The 15,887-nt window shown below is 42.4% G+C and overlaps 1 protein-coding gene across 1 annotated transcript; it reads left to right on the forward strand.

Annotated features, from left to right (window-relative positions):
• Nucleotides 1–193: 193 nt before the first annotated feature.
• rab9b (RAB9B, member RAS oncogene family) lies at nt 194–10,887 on the forward strand. Its single transcript, XM_061927686.2, has 2 exons — nt 194–335; nt 8,553–10,887. The coding sequence occupies exon 2, from the start codon at nt 8,593–8,595 to the stop codon at nt 9,199–9,201; it is 609 nt and encodes a 202-aa protein (XP_061783670.1). The 5' UTR covers nt 194–335; nt 8,553–8,592; the 3' UTR covers nt 9,202–10,887.
• The last annotated feature ends 5,000 nt before the right edge of the window (nt 10,888–15,887 follow it).

Below are 15,887 nucleotides of genomic sequence, written 5' to 3' on the forward strand. Positions count from 1 at the left end.
ATATATATATATATATATATATATATATGAAATACTTGACTTGGTGAATTCTAGCTGTAAATATACTCCTCCCCTCTTAGCCCCGCCCCCAACCACGCCCCCGCCCCACCCCGACCACGCCCCCCACCTCCCGAAATCGGAGGTCTCAAGGTTTGCAAGTATGATTAAATTCAAGAGGAAAAGAGGCGGGCTTTAAGACCCTGGAAGTTTCTGTTGGGGTTGGCGTTCGTGCACTTCCCTGCTGGGGGCGCGCACACGTCACGTCACTACAGTCACTGCCTCAGTGAGATGTAGGAGACCAGGGCAACAGCATAATATTAACCACCAGGGATGAGGTAAGCACTTATATCGAATTATTTCACTTAGGGTTTTAACATAACACCGTATAACTCGTTACGTTGTCGCTTCCCAAACGGTTTTTAAGTGCTTTTATGCACTCAGGCTAACAGCTAGCACGATCAATGTGACATGTCAACAAGCCAGCTACTGTAACAACATGCTCGTTTAAAAACATGTTTTGTGGATCTCCCTCCATATTTGTACTGTGTATTTCACAGTAGGTTGGCCACCTGCCTAACATTGAACCTTTCAAGCACTTCCTTCTGAGAGAACCCCCCACAAGACAGTAAATAGCCATTAGCAGCAAGCCACATTTTGACAAGCTGGTACACGTCTGCGCATGCGCAGTAGTGGATTCGCCAGTCACTGTTGTTGCTGTTCCTCTCCTGTCTGCATGATCAATTCACTGCAATAATACAACATATGCAATACTTCTTGATGGCATAATAGGGTCATGGCACATGGCAAGTGTTTAAAAAAATACACAATTTGTGTAAAAACTGCCAGTGCTGTAACATCCATCCATCATTCCATCATTTTCCGCTTATCCGAGGTCGGGTCGCGGGGGCAGCAGCCTAAGCAGAGATGCCCAGACTTCCCTCTCCCCAGCCACTTCGTCCAGCTCCTCCCGGGGGATCCCGAGGCGTTCCCAGCCCAGCGGGGAGACATAGTCTTCCCATTGATTGTTTGATTGAAACTTTTATTAGTAGATTGGACAGTTCAGTACATATTCCGTACAATTGACCACTAAATGGTAACACCCGAATAAGTTTTTCAACTTGTTTAAGTCGGGGTCCACGCCCATGTCCTAATAGCTGACCCCATTTAGTGAATTAACCGCCTCTTCTTAATATGCCTGTTATTTGCATAATTTAGATTAAAATGCTACTGGGGTTGCGTTTGCTGCAGTATTATTGTTTTGATGGTTTTATAAAGTACTTGGTACCATAATTTTATTCTTTCTGTATGCTGCTTTATTTAAAACTTGGAGTATACTGTAGCCTTTATTTTATTTAAGTGACAGTATTATTGTTCTGTTTTGATGGTGGGTTTTATACTGGAGTACTTGGTACCATAATTTTATTTTTCCCGTTAGGCTGCTTTATTTAAAAAGTTTATTTATTTTTAGTATTGGTATTCTATTTGACAATTGTTGCACTACTGCCATGTTGAGGCCTTGTTGATCTCTTGTCTTTTGATAGCCTACCTCATGTTGATCTCTTGTTTTTTTTGTTTGTAGGTTTACAATAGCTTTTACATTATCACAATTTCAGAAGGGTTAAAACCATTAAAAATCAGTTCCCAGTAGCTTATTTTATTTTTTGAAGTTTTTTTCAAAATTTTACCCATCACGCAATATTCCTAAAAAAAAGCTTAAAAGTGCCTGATTTTAACCATCGTTATATACACCCGTCCATTTTCCTGTGACGTCACATAGTGATGACAATACAAACAAACATGGCGGGTAGAACAGCAAGGTATAGCGACATTAGCTCGGATTCAGACTCGGATTTCAGCGGCTTAAGCGATTCAACAGATTACGCATGTATTGAAACGGATGGTTGTAGTGTGGAGGCAGGTAGCGAAAACGAAATTGAAGAAGAAACTGAAGCGATTGAGCCATATCGGTTTGAACCGTATGCAAGCGAAACCGACGAAAACGACACGACAGCCAGCGACACGGGAGAAAGCGAGGACGAATTCGGCGATCGCCTTCTAACCAACGATTGGTATGTGTTTGTTTGGCATTAAAGGAAACTAACAACTATGAACTAGGTTTACAGCATATGAAATACATTTGGCAACAACATGCACTTTGAGAGTGCAGACAGCCCATTTCAGGCGCGCTAAGAACATATATTTTTCCACGATTTCAGCACTCAGGTTAACCATACCTAAATAGACACAAAATACTGCATTACACAAGACTACCCGAATGTACTCGAATGATTGAAAAAAATTAATGTTTTTAAGCTAAATTATTGGTAAACACAGTTTATGTATAATAATTTACGTAAAACCGCAAGTAATGAATAAAGTTTTCATCAATTAATATATTCTGTAGACATACCCTCATCCGCTTTCTTTTCCTGAAAGCTGATCTGTCCAGTTTTGGAGTTGATGTCAGCAGGCCAGGGAAGCTAGGGTCGATAGGGGGTTTAGCTCGCTCGTCTGCGGGAACAAACTGCCGCCATTGCTTGCCGTGCTACCGAGGTCCTTTGTCCCTGAATAGCTCACACACTCTGGCGGCAGATTTCTTTGACTTTATCGTTGGAAATGCATCTGCTTTGAGTGTCGCAGGATATCCACAAATTCTTGCCATCTCTGTCGTAGCATAGCTTTCGTCGGTAAAGTGTGCGGAACAAACGACTGACCATTTCGTCGGCTTTCCCCACACCCTCGTATTTTGAACAAATTTCGTCCAATTTCTTGCCACTTTCGCATCTTTGGGCCACTGGTGCAACTTGAATCCGTCCCTGTTCGTGTTGTTACACCCTCCGACAACACACCGACGAAAGTGAGAAAATGGCGGATTGCTTCCCGATGTGCTCCGAGAGCGAATAATAGAAAGGCGTTTAATTGGCCAAAATTCACCCATTTAGAGTTCGGAAATCGGTTAAAAAAATATATGGTCTTTTTTCTGCAACATCAAGGTATATATTGACACTTACATAGGTCTGGTGATAATGTTCCCCTTTAAAGTTTTTTGTACGAAAAAAAATACTGGACAATAACCATTGTAACCAAATAATGGCCTGGTGCAGGTTGGTGCAAAAATAAATAAAAGCCTTGTGCAAATAACCGCCTGCTTTCTTTTAAACACCTGTCTCCAAAATCGATTTTGTGAAATAAACGCCCGGGCTACTATTTGGTAATATACGGTATACTATCATCATAATACAGTCATCACACAAGTTAATCATCTGAGTATATACATTGAATTATTTACATTATTTACAATCCGGGGGGTGGGAGGAGGAGGGTTTGGTTGATAACAGCATACTTCAGTCATCAACAATTGCATCATCAGAGAAATGGGCATTGAAACCGTGTACTGACTTGGTAGGATATGTACAGCGAGCAGAGAACATAGTGAGTTCAGATAGCATAAGAACAAGTATATACATTAGAAATACATTTGATTATTTACAATTGGTTATTTACAATCCGGGGAGGTGGGATGTGGAAGGGGGAGGGTGTTAGTCAAGGGTTGAAGTTGCCTGGAGGTGTAGTTTTAGGGTGTCTAGGGTCTTCCCCGTGGCCTCCTACCGGTCGGACGTGCCCGAAACATCTCCTCAGGGAGGCGTTCGGGTGGCATCCTGACCAGATGCCCGAACCACCTCATCTGGCTCCCTACTGCAATAATCAAACATATGCATTACTTCTTGATGGCATAATAGAGTCATGGCACATGGCAAGTGTTTAAAAAAAACCACACAATTTGTGTTAAACTGCCAGTGCTGTAACATGACATGACTTAAAAAACATAGTTTTTGAAAGACCACCTGGTCATTTGTACCTCGTTTTGTTGGCTATGCCATATGAGTGATAACATAACAATTGTGTTTGAATTTGGCTGCTTATTTTGTTTCTCAGTGGTAAACGTTATCATCTACAAGTCTGTCAGTTACAAAGAGCACACTTCTTTTTATTGGGGACACGCCGTTATGTGGCAGCGTTTAACAACCTTTATATTGCATATTATCACAACCTACTAGTGTTGTCTCGATACCAATATTTTGGTACCGGTACCAAAATTATTTCGATACTTTTTGGTACTTTTCTAAGTAAAGGGGACCACAAAAAATGGCATTATTGGCTTTATTTTAACAAAAAAATCTTACGGTACAGTAAACATGTGTTTCTTATTGCAAGTGTGTCCTTAAATAAAATAGTGAACATGCAGGACAACTTGTCTTTTAGTAGTAAGTAAACAAAGAAAGGTTCCTAATTTTGCTGCTGATGTATGCAGTAATATATTGTGTCAATTTGTATTCTATTATTTTGTCAAAATTATTAAGGACAAGTGGTAGAAAATTAATTGTTAAATATACCGTATTTTTCGGAGTATAAGGCGCATCGGCCGAAAATGCATAATAAAGAAGGAAAAAAACACATATAAGTCGCACTGGAGTATAAGTCGCATTTTTTGGGGAAATCTATTTGATAAAAGCCAAATCACCAAAATGATTCCCGGGCGCAGCCACCGCTGCTGCCCACTGCTCCCCTCACCTCCCAGGGGGTGATCAAGGGTGATGGGTCAAATGCAGAGAATAATTTCGCCACACCTAGTGTGTGTGTGACAATCATTGGTACTTTAACTTTAACTTTAACAACACCAAGAATAGACATTTGAAAGGCAATTTGAAATAAATAAAGAATAGTGAACAACAGGCTGAATAAGTGTACGTTATATGAGGCATAAATAACCAACTGGTATGTTAACGTAACATATTATGGTAAGAGTCATTCAAATAACTATAACATATAGAACATGCTATACGTTTACCAAACAATCTGTCACTCCTAATCGCTAAATCCCATGAAATCTTATACGTCTAGTCTCTTACGTGAATGAGCTAAATAATATTATTTGATATTTTACGCTAATGTGTTAATAATTTCACACACAAGTCAAACTATGAAAAAAACTGCGACTTATAGTCCGAAAAATACGGTAGTCCCATTTTGGCTGAATAAACATAAAGCACCTTCCATAAAATGTAAATTAACCTAAACAGCATTTAGGCTCCTACAGGGGTATTTTATTTGCACTAAGCAAAATTATCTGCCAATAGAACAAGAACATTTGGCTTGTCAAGACTTTCCAAAACAAGTAAAATAAAATCCAAACCGGAGCAGTAATTAAAACTTTTTGGTCAACTTTTAATCAGAAGGGTTCAATCTCTCTCCTGTGCTAGTTTGAAGCCGACATGACAAACGCGCTCAGAGGAGATAATGTTTGAAAAAAGGTGACCGATTTTTACAAAACTTTTGTTTTGAAGGGGGAATTTCCAACTTCCTGTTGTTTTTTGCTGAAGGATGTCAGTGTATAAAATCTAGGTCTAAGTCAGACCTACATAGAGGTTTTTGTTTCATGTCTCTACGACATTCCTACTGGAAGTTACAAGCAGTTTTGTCTGAGTTTTCTTCCTAGGCGCAGTTGTGTCTGTGTTTTCTTCCTAGGGGGCGCTAGAGCGCAATTTAGAGTTTTGGGGTTGGGTTTTTTATTAGATAACAATTTTTGCCAGTCCTGATGTGTGTGTCCAGTTTGGTGAGTTTTGAAGCATGTTAAGGGCTTCAAATTACAGCTCAAAGAGGCGAAAGTGACTGTTTTTACAAAACTTTTGTTTTGAAGGGGGAATTGGCAACTTCTTGTTGATTTTTGCTGAAGAATAACAGTGTATGAAATCTAGGTCTAAGTCAGACCTACATAGAGGTTTTTGTTTCATGTCTCTGCGACATTCTTAACGGAAGTTACAAGCAGTTTTGTCTGTTTTTTCCTATGGGGCGCTAGAGTGCAATTTTGAGTTTTGGGGTTTGGTTTTTTTATTACATGACAATTTTTGCCAGTCCTGATGTGTGTGTCAAATATGGTGAGTTTTGAAGCATGTTAAGGGGGTCAAATTACAGCTCAAAGAGGCGGCGGAATAATAATAATAAAACCTTACAATTACAATAGGGTCCTCTGTCCCAAAGGGACATTGCGGTCCCTAATTAGCTAACCTCAATGAACCCCAAAATACCTTAAAATAAGTATATTCTCACTAATAACAAGTGCACTTTTCTTGGTAGAAAAAAAAGAGACCTTTTTGCTCAATATGTTGAAAAATATTCTTAAATTAAGTACCGTATTTTTAGGAGTATAAGTCGCTCCGGCCGAAAATGCATAATAAAGAAGGAAAAAAACATATATAAGTCGCATTTTTTGGGGAAATGTATTTGATAAAACCCAACACCAAGAATAGACATTTGAAAGGCAATTTTGAATAAATAAAGAATAGTGAACAACAGGCTGAATAAGTGTACGTTATATGAGGCATAAATAACCAACTGGTATGTTAATGTAACATATTATGGTAAGAGTCATTCAAATAACTATAACATATAGAACATGCTATACGTTTACCAAACAATCTGTCACTCCTAATCGCTAAATCTCATGAAATATTATACGTCTAGTCTCTTACGTGAATGAGCTAAATAATATTATTTGATATTTTACGGTAATGTGTTAATAATGTCACACATAAGTCGCTCTTGAGTATAAGCCGCACCCCCGGCCAAACTATGAAAAAAACTGCGACTTATAGTCCGAAAAATACGGTACTTGTTCATTAAAATGTAATAATCACTTATTCTTCTGTTGTTGGATACTTTACATTAGTTTCGGATGATTCCACAACGTTGGGTATCAATCTGATGACAAGTCGTTACAGGATCATAGTCAAGTCCTCGTGTGTCCAGGGACATATTTCCTGAGTTTATAAACCTAATATACATTTTTAAAAACAAAAGAAAATGTTGTGATGCCAAAAAATACCGATGTAAGATACCCGACTGTACTTGGTATCATTACAGTAGATGTCAGGGCTAGATCCACCAATGGTGTTTGTTTACATTTTGACGCCGGTGAGCTACGGAGTGTAGTGAAGCATGTTTAGCTATTCCTCGTCCTGCAGGGATGATACTTGTAAGAAACTTACTTTATTAGTCGCCACGGAGGCAAGGATTAGTGATTTAGAAGTAGCTAAAACACTGCCGACTGGAGCTGGACTGGTTTTTTTCAGAGGTGGTATAGTACCGTATATGATCCATTAGTATCGCGGTAGTCGAACATCGGATTCAGGAGGAGCAGTGTGGTTTTCGCCCTGGTCGTGGAACTGTGGACCAGCTCTATACTCTCGGCAGGGTCCTTAAGGGTGCATGGGAGTTTGCCCAACCAGTCTACATGTGCTTTGTGGACTTGGAGAAGGCATTCGACCGTGTCCCTCGGGAGGTCCTGTGGGGAGTGCTCAGAGAGTATGGGGTTTCGGACTGTCTGATTGTGGCGGTCCGCTCCCTGTATGATCAGTGTCAGAGCTTGGTTCGCATTGCCGGCAGTAAGTCGGACACGTTTCCGGTGAGGGTTGGACTCCGCCAAGGCTGCCCTTTGTCACCGATTCTGTTCATAACTTTTATGGACAGAATTTCTAGGCGCAGTCAAGGCGTTGAGGGGATCCGGTTTGGTGGCTGCAGGATTAGGTCTCTGCTTTTTGCAGATGATGTGGTCCTGATGGCTTCATCTGGCCAGGATCTTCAGCTCTCACTGGATCGGTTCGCAGCTGAGAGTGAAGCGACTGGGATGAGAATCAGCACCTCCAAGTCCGAGTCCATGGTTCTCTCCCGGAAAAGGGTGGAGTGCCATCTCCGGGTTGGAGAGGAGATCTTGCCCCAAGTGGAGGAGTTCAAGTACCTTGGAGTCTTGTTCACGAGTGAGGGAAGAGTGGATCGTGAGATCGACAGGCGGATCGGTGCGGCGTCTTCAGTAATGCGGTCGCTGTATCGATCCGTTGTGGTGAAGAAGGAGCTGAGCCGGAAGGCAAAGCTCTCAATTTACCGGTCGATCTACGTTCCCATCCTCACCTATGGTCATGAGCTTTGGGTTATGACCGAAAGGACAAGATCACGGATACAAGCGGCCGAAATGAGTTTCCTCCGCCGGGTGGCGGGGCTCTCCCTTAGAGATAGGGTGAGAAGCTCTGCCATCCGGGGGGAGCTCAAAGTAAAGCCGCTGCTCCTCCACATCGAGAGGAGCCAGATGAGGTGGTTCGGGCATCTGGTCAGGATGCCACCCGAGCGCCTCCCTAGGGAGGTGTTTAGGGCACGTCCGACTGGTAGGAGGCCACGAGGAAGACCCAGGACACGTTGGGAAGACTATGTCTCCCGGCTGGCCTGGGAACGCCTCGGGATCTCCCGGGAGGAGCTGGACGAAGTGGCTAGGGAGAGGGAAGTCTGGGCTTCCCTGCTTAGGCTGCTGCCCCCGCGACCCGACCTCGGATAAGCGGAAGAAGATGGATGGATGGATGGATGGAGTATCGCGGTACTATACTAATACCGGTATACCGTACAACCCTACAACCTACACAACAGAAATGGAACATAATCCTCTGTATTTCTTGTGTCAACATTTCCATTTTGAGAATGTTTTTGCCATGCTTTCTCCTCTTAAGGATGAATTGACTTGCCACCCAGCAAGGAGGGTTGCGTACGATGAGTGGGAAGAGCCTGCTGCTGAAGGTGATCCTGCTCGGGGACGGAGGAGTAGGCAAGTCCTCGCTGATGAACCGCTACGTCACCGACCGCTTCGACTCCCAGTCATTTCACACCATAGGTGTCGAGTTCCTCAACAGGGACCTGGAAGTGGATGGACGCTTTGTTACCCTGCAGATCTGGGACACCGCCGGCCAGGAGCGTTTCAAGTCCCTGCGCACGCCGTTCTACCGAGGGGCCGACTGCTGCCTGCTCACGTTCGCCGTGAACGACCTGCAGAGCTTTCAGAACCTCGGCGGCTGGAAGAAGGAGTTCATGTATTACTCTGACGTCAAAGATCCCGAGCGGTTCCCTTTCGTGGTGCTCGGCAACAAGGTGGACATGGAGCAGAGGGAAGTTGGCGAGGACGAAGCGCGGGCCTGGTGCGAGGAGAACGGCTGCTGTCCTTACTTTGAGACCAGCGCCAAGGATGACACGAACGTCACGGCTGCGTTTGAGGCAGCTGTCAGGGAGGTACTAGCTGCAGAGGATCACATCGACCACTCGGTGCTGAGTGGAACTATCGATCTCCATGGAAACCGCAAAATATCCCGAGGGTCCTGCTGCTGACGAGTCCCGTGTGGAACCTGGCTTTTCCGAATCTGGATGGCAGAAATCTGATGGCTAATAAGGGATTGTTTATGGTACTCGAAGGGCAGATACCGATTGCTCAAGCATTCTGTGGATAAGATACTGCTGAAGCCGTATCGATGCTGCTGATAAGATGCAATTTGAGGAGAGCAGGTGGAAGGGTGCAGTCTGTCAAAGGGCTGACTTATTGCCCCATCTGAGGTACAGGCACTCTGAAGCACTATTCCTATACTCTGATAGTATTATTGCACAATTCACCTTTTTCTGCACATGTACATTTGCGCTCATTAGTGGCATTCAGAATAATATAAATTCAAATGAACAAATCGCACACCCATGTAGTTGTTAACCAGCCAGTATGCTCATTTTTTTTTTTAGCTTCTCTATTAGCAGACAAATGCTAGCAAGAGACCTGTTTGCAAGCTGACTACGTTTGTTTTCCAACCAGGCACGGACAGATAGGTACGTAGCGATACTAAGAGATCGTTGATCAGATTATTTTTATTGCCCTCAATATAAAGGGAATTGTGAGCATTGTTTTATAACTCCATTCGACTGAAGGTGTTAATTTGCGGTAATTCACGTACTGTATTAGGGTCAGTTTGAATTTTTTGTAATTTTTTTTTAATTTACCTTACGTGTTCTACTGTTCATAAACTGCTGTTTGTTTCTCTGTGAGGCAGCCCCTCGTTCCATCGTGTGTTGTTATTTTAAAGATCAGGAAATGATAAGCGTGCTTCCCTGGTGTGAAGAGGAGCTAATTGTTATTGCACTGAACAACAATCAGGGCATGTTTTTGATGCTGTCTTTTTGGATTGTGTGGCAAGCTTTAAAGGGGAACATTATCACAATTTCGGAAGGGTTAAAACCATTAGAAATCAGTTCCCAGTGGCTTATTTTATTTTTCGAAGTTTTTTTTCAAAATTTTACCCATCACGCAATATCCCTAAAAAAAAGCTTCAAAGTGCCTGATTTTAACCATCGTTATATACACCCGTCCATTTTCCTGTGACGTCACACAGTGATGCCAATACAAACAAACATGGCGGGTAGAACAGCAAGGTATAGCGACATTAGCTCGGATTCAGACTCGGATTTCAGCGGCTTAAGCGATTCAACAGATTACGCATGTATTGAAACGGATGGTTGTAGTGTGGAGGCAGGTAGCGAAAACGAAATTGAAGAAGAAACTGAAGCTATTGAGTCATATCGGTTTGAACCGTATGCAAGCGAAACCGACGAAAACGACGCGACACGGGAGAAAGCGAGGACGAATTTAGCGATCGCCTTCTAACCAACGATTGGTATGTGTTTGTTTGGCATTAAAGGAAACTAACAACTATGAACTAGGTTTACAGCATATGAAATACATTTGGCAACAACATGCACTTTGAGAGTGCAGACAGCCCAATTTTCATCAATTAATATATTCTGTAGACATACCCTCATCCGCTCTCTTTTCCTGAAAGCTGATCTGTCCAGTTTTGGAGTTGATGTCAGCAGGCCAGGGAAGCTAGGGTCCATCTCTGTCGTAGCATAGCTTTCGTCGGTAAAGTGTGCAGAACAAACGTCCAATTTCTTGCCACTTTCGCATCTTTGGGGCCACTGGTGCAACTTGAATCCGTCCCTGTTCGTGTTGTTACACCATACTTGCCAACCTTGAGACCTCCGATTTCGGGGGGTGGGGGGCGTGGTTGAGGTCGGGGGTGTGGTTAAGAGGGGAGGAGTATATTGACAGCTAGAATTCACCAAGTCAAGTATTTCATACATATATATATATATATATATATATATATATATATATATATATATATACATATATGTGTATATACATATATATATCTATATATATATATATATATATCTACATCCTGAAAATATGCAAACAAAACTGTGTTCAGATAATTGATACTTCAAACTTGCATAAATAAATATTAAGGAATATAACATAACTTGGCTTCTGAGAGCTTCAAAATGTAATGAATAAAATGCTAAAGTTGTTGATAAACAAGTAATTATTTTAATAATTAAATATGGTCATTTTAAATGAATTATTATGATCATTTAAAATTAATGATTTCAAATATGTTTATTTTAATGTATAATTCTATGGCTGGATGTAATAAGGAGTCAGAGGAAAAAAAACAAAAAATACAATTAATTTTGATGTTTTTAGCAAAATATTGTAAACATTTTTTTTAAATTTTTTTTTTAAATCAATAAATATATTTATTTTTAGGTAAGATAAACATAATAATACAATGTATCTCTAGTCTGGATGATTTAATTCTTGTCACCCCTGTTGTCATAAAGAAAAGGCTGTCCTTACTCAGGTTCGCATGGAGCTGGAGGGGGCGTGGCCTCCAGCTCCGGCTGGAAATCGGGAGATTTTCGGGAGAATATTTGTCCCGGGAGGTTTTCGGGAGAGGCGCTGAATTTCAGGAGTCTCCCGGAAAATTCGGGAGGGTTGGCAAGTATGTGTTACACCCGCCGACAACACACCGACGAGGCATGATGTTTCCAAGGTACGGAAAACAGTCGAAAAACGGAAAATAAAAGAGCTGATTTGATGAAATGGCGGATTGCTTCCCGATGTGATGTCACGTTGTGACGTCATCGCTCCAAAAGCGAATAATAGAAAGGCGTTTAATTTGCCAAAATTCACCCATTTAGAGTTCGGAAATCGGTTAAAAAAATATATGGTCTTTTTTCTGCAACATCAAGGTATATATTGACGCTTACATAGGTCTGGTGATAATGTTCCCCTTTAATAATCCATCCAGTTCTTTTTTTTTTTTTTTTTTTAGCTTCTCATTTTTAATGTCTCCTTAGCTTCGCTGGGACTGTTTTTTTGGACGCGTCTCAGCTGAATGTGATCACAAAGTTAAACACCTTAACTTCATTTATTCTGTATGGCGTGAATCACACATTCGATAGGAGAGCTGTATGATAATTGCAGCTAAATGGTACTTACAGTTTCATTACAGTGTGCTCGCGGTACACGTTTACACACATTTATGGAGGCTCTCAGTGACTGTGACTCTCAAAATGAGTTTTTAATGAATTCTCATGTGGTACATTGATTACTGCTTAAATTATTGTATTGCATTTTAAGCTTTTTTTTTTTAAAGATAGTTAATTTTGTGGCTATGTTGCACCATGTTTTCACACTATGTTCTCTAATGATGCCAGCCTTTGTGTCGTAAAGCAATTGTGTGTGTGTGTGTGTGTGTGTGTGTTTGCATGAGAGAAGGAGTTGTGCATACAGTTAGATCAGTGGTTCTTACCCTTATTGGAGGTACCGAACCCCACCAGTTTCATATGCGCATTCACCGAACCCTTCTTTAGTGAAAAATATTATTATTATTTTTTTTCAAATTCAAGACAAGGTTATGTTTTTGGTAACACTTAAGCATGGGGAACATATTCTAAGTAAGAAAGACTTAATTTCGAGTTTTTTGGATACTAGGGGAACATATTCTAAGTAATAAAGACTTAATTTAGAGTTATTTGGTTAGGGCAGGGGTCAGCAACCCGCGGCTCCGGAGCCGCATGCGGCTCTTTGATCACTCTGACGCGGCTCAGCTGCATACTTGCCGACCCCCCCGTTTTTTCCGGGAGGTTTTCGGATTTCAGTGCCTCTCCCGGCAATCTCCCGGGGCAAACATTCCGATTTTCACCCGGACAACAATATTGAGGGCGTGCTGTGATGGCATTGCCTTTAACGTCCTCTACAACATGTCGTCCCGTCCGCTTTTACACCATGCTATCTGCGTGCCGGCCCAGTCACATGTACCGTATTTTCCGCACCATAAGCCGCCCTGGGTTATAAGCCGCGCCTTCAATGAACGGCATTTTTCAAAACTTTGTCCACTTATAAGCCGCCCCGTGTTATAAGCCGCATCTAACTGCGCTAAAGGGAATGTCATAAAAACAGTCAGATAGGTCAGTCAAACTTTAATAATATATTAAAAACCAGCGTGATGTGGGCGCGCATGGAGTCGTATATCAACATGGACGGAGCTGCGTGAAAAAAGCCACCCGGCCTCTTCGCGTAAACTTCCCTTAACCACTCGCTCATCTTTTCTTCATCCATCCATCCCTTCGAGTTAGCTTTTATGATGACGCCGGCTGGAAAGGTCTCTTTTGGCAAGGTCTTCCTTTTGAATATCACCATGGGTGGAAGTTTCTGGCCATTAGCATGGCAAGCTAGAACCACAGTGAAGGATGACTTCTCATTCCCTGTGGTGCGAATATTCACCGTACGTGCTCCCGTTGTATCCACAGTGCGGTTCACAGGAATATCAAAAGTCAGTGGAACCTCGTCCATGTTGATAATGTTCTCTGGCCGGATCTTTTTTTCAGCTATCTTGTTTTTACAATATGCACGGAAAGTAGCCAGCTTTTCTTGAAAGTCTTTAGGCAGTTGCTGTGAAATAGTAGTCCGTGTGCGGATGGAGAGATTGCGTCTTTTCATGAACCGGAAACCTGTCGCTTAGTAGGAGCCATTTTGTGGTCTTTACAGATGTAAACACACAAAGGAAATGAAACGTAATATCCGCGCGCTTCTTCTTCTTCTACGGGGGCGGGTGGTTGCTTACAGTAGAAGAAGAAGCGCTTCCTCTTCTATGGGGGCGGGTGCTTACCTTGGCGGTTGCTTGCATAGAAGAAGAAGCACTTCCTCTTCTACGGGGAAAAAAGATGGCGGCTGTTTACCGTAGTTGCGAGACCGAAACTTTATGAAAATGAATCTTAATATTAATCCATATATAAAGCGCACCGGGTTATAAGCCGCACTGTCAGCTTTTGAGTAAATTTGTGGTTTTTAGGTGCGGCTAATAGTGCGGAAAATACAGTAGTATGCGGCCTCTGCTTACACACGTAAGCGACTGCAAGGCATACTTGGTCAACAGCCATACAGGTTACACTGAGGGTTGTGATATAAACAACTTTAACACTCTTACTAATATGCGCCACACTGTGGACCCACACCAAACAAGAATGACAAACACATTTCGGGAGAATATCCGCACTGTAACACGACATAAACACAACAGAACAAATACCCAGAATCCCATGCATCCCTAACTCTTCCGGGCTACATTATACACCCCCGCTACCACCAAACCCCCTTTAGCGCCCTCCACAACCTGTACTAACAGCTTGCCAGCCCAGTCACATGTTATATGCGGCCTCTGCTTACACACGTAAGCGACTGCAAGGCATACTTGGTCAACAGCCATACAGGTTACACTGAGGGTTGTGATATAGACAACTTTAACACTCTTACTAATATGCGCCACACTGTGGACCCACACCAAACAAGAATGACAAACACATTTCGGGAGAATATCCGCACTGTAACACGACATAAACACAACAGAACAAATACCCAGAATCCCATGCATCCCTAACTCTTCCGGGCTACATTATACACCATTATACACCCCCGCTACCACCAAACCCCCTTTAGCGCCCTCCACAACCTGTACTAACAGCTTGCCAGCCCAGTCACATGTTATATGCGGCTTCTGCTTACACACGTAAGCGACTGCAAGGCATACTTGGTCAACAGCCATACAGGTTACACTGAGGGTTGTGATATAGACAACTTTAACACTCTTACTAATATGCGCCACACTGTGGACCCACACCAAACAAGAATGACAAACACATTTCGGGAGAATATCCGCACTGTAACACGACATAAACACAACAGAACAAATACCCAGAATCCCATGCATCCCTAACTCTTCCGGGCTACATTATACACCCCCGCTACCACCAAACCCCCTTTAGCGCCCTCCACAACCTGTACTAACAGCTTGCCAGCCCAGTCACATGTTATATGCGGCCTCTGCTTACACACGTAAGCGACTGCAAGGCATACTTGGTCAACAGCCATACAGGTTACACTGAGGGTTGTGATATAGACAACTTTAACACTCTTACTAATATGCGCCACACTGTGAACCCACACCAAACAAGAATGACAAACACATTTCGGGAGAATATCCGCACCGTAACACAACATAAACGCAACTGAACAAATACCCAGAATCCCATGCACCCCCCCCCCATGTGTCTGTTGAGGTGGGCGGGGTTGGGGGATGCATGGGATTCTGGGTGGTAAAGGTTGCCGACCCCTGGGTTAGGGGGTTAGGGTTATAGTAAGGCCATGCCGAATAAGGCATTAATAAGTACTTAATAATGACTAGTTAAGAGCCAATATGTTACTAATTTGCATGTTAATAAGCAACTAATTAATAGTGAATATGTTCCTCATACTAAAGTGTTACCATGTTTTATTACTGGTGCACAAAATGAACCGTGCATGAACATCACCTTGTTCAAACAACAAAACCAACACAGTGCATAAACTCACAAAAATTACACACCTGCAAACCAGTGTGACTTCTGCTGTAATACGCCGATAGGGAGAAGTTTTTATTTACACGATGAGTCGGGTGTGTCTTGACCTCCGCCGAACCCCTGAGCCCGACTCGTCGAACCCCTAGGGTTCGATCGAACCCAGGTTAAGAACCACTGAGTTAGATCATAAAGTAAAGTGCTAGTTTTGGTTTTTGCCTTTATGTATCACCGCGGTGTGATATGACATGAACTCTTTATTTTTGTCTTCCGTAAGTGAAAAGCGTGCTTTCTTG

Source organism: Nerophis lumbriciformis, linkage group LG35, assembly GCF_033978685.3.
Source record: "Nerophis lumbriciformis linkage group LG35, RoL_Nlum_v2.1, whole genome shotgun sequence".
Taxonomy (NCBI): domain Eukaryota; kingdom Metazoa; phylum Chordata; class Actinopteri; order Syngnathiformes; family Syngnathidae; genus Nerophis; species Nerophis lumbriciformis.

What these genes read in the sequence shown, in the direction of transcription:
- rab9b (XM_061927686.2), top strand. Translation starts at nt 8,593, where the DNA reads ATGAGTGGGAAGAGCCTGCTGCTGAAGGTGATCCTGCTCGGGGACGGA.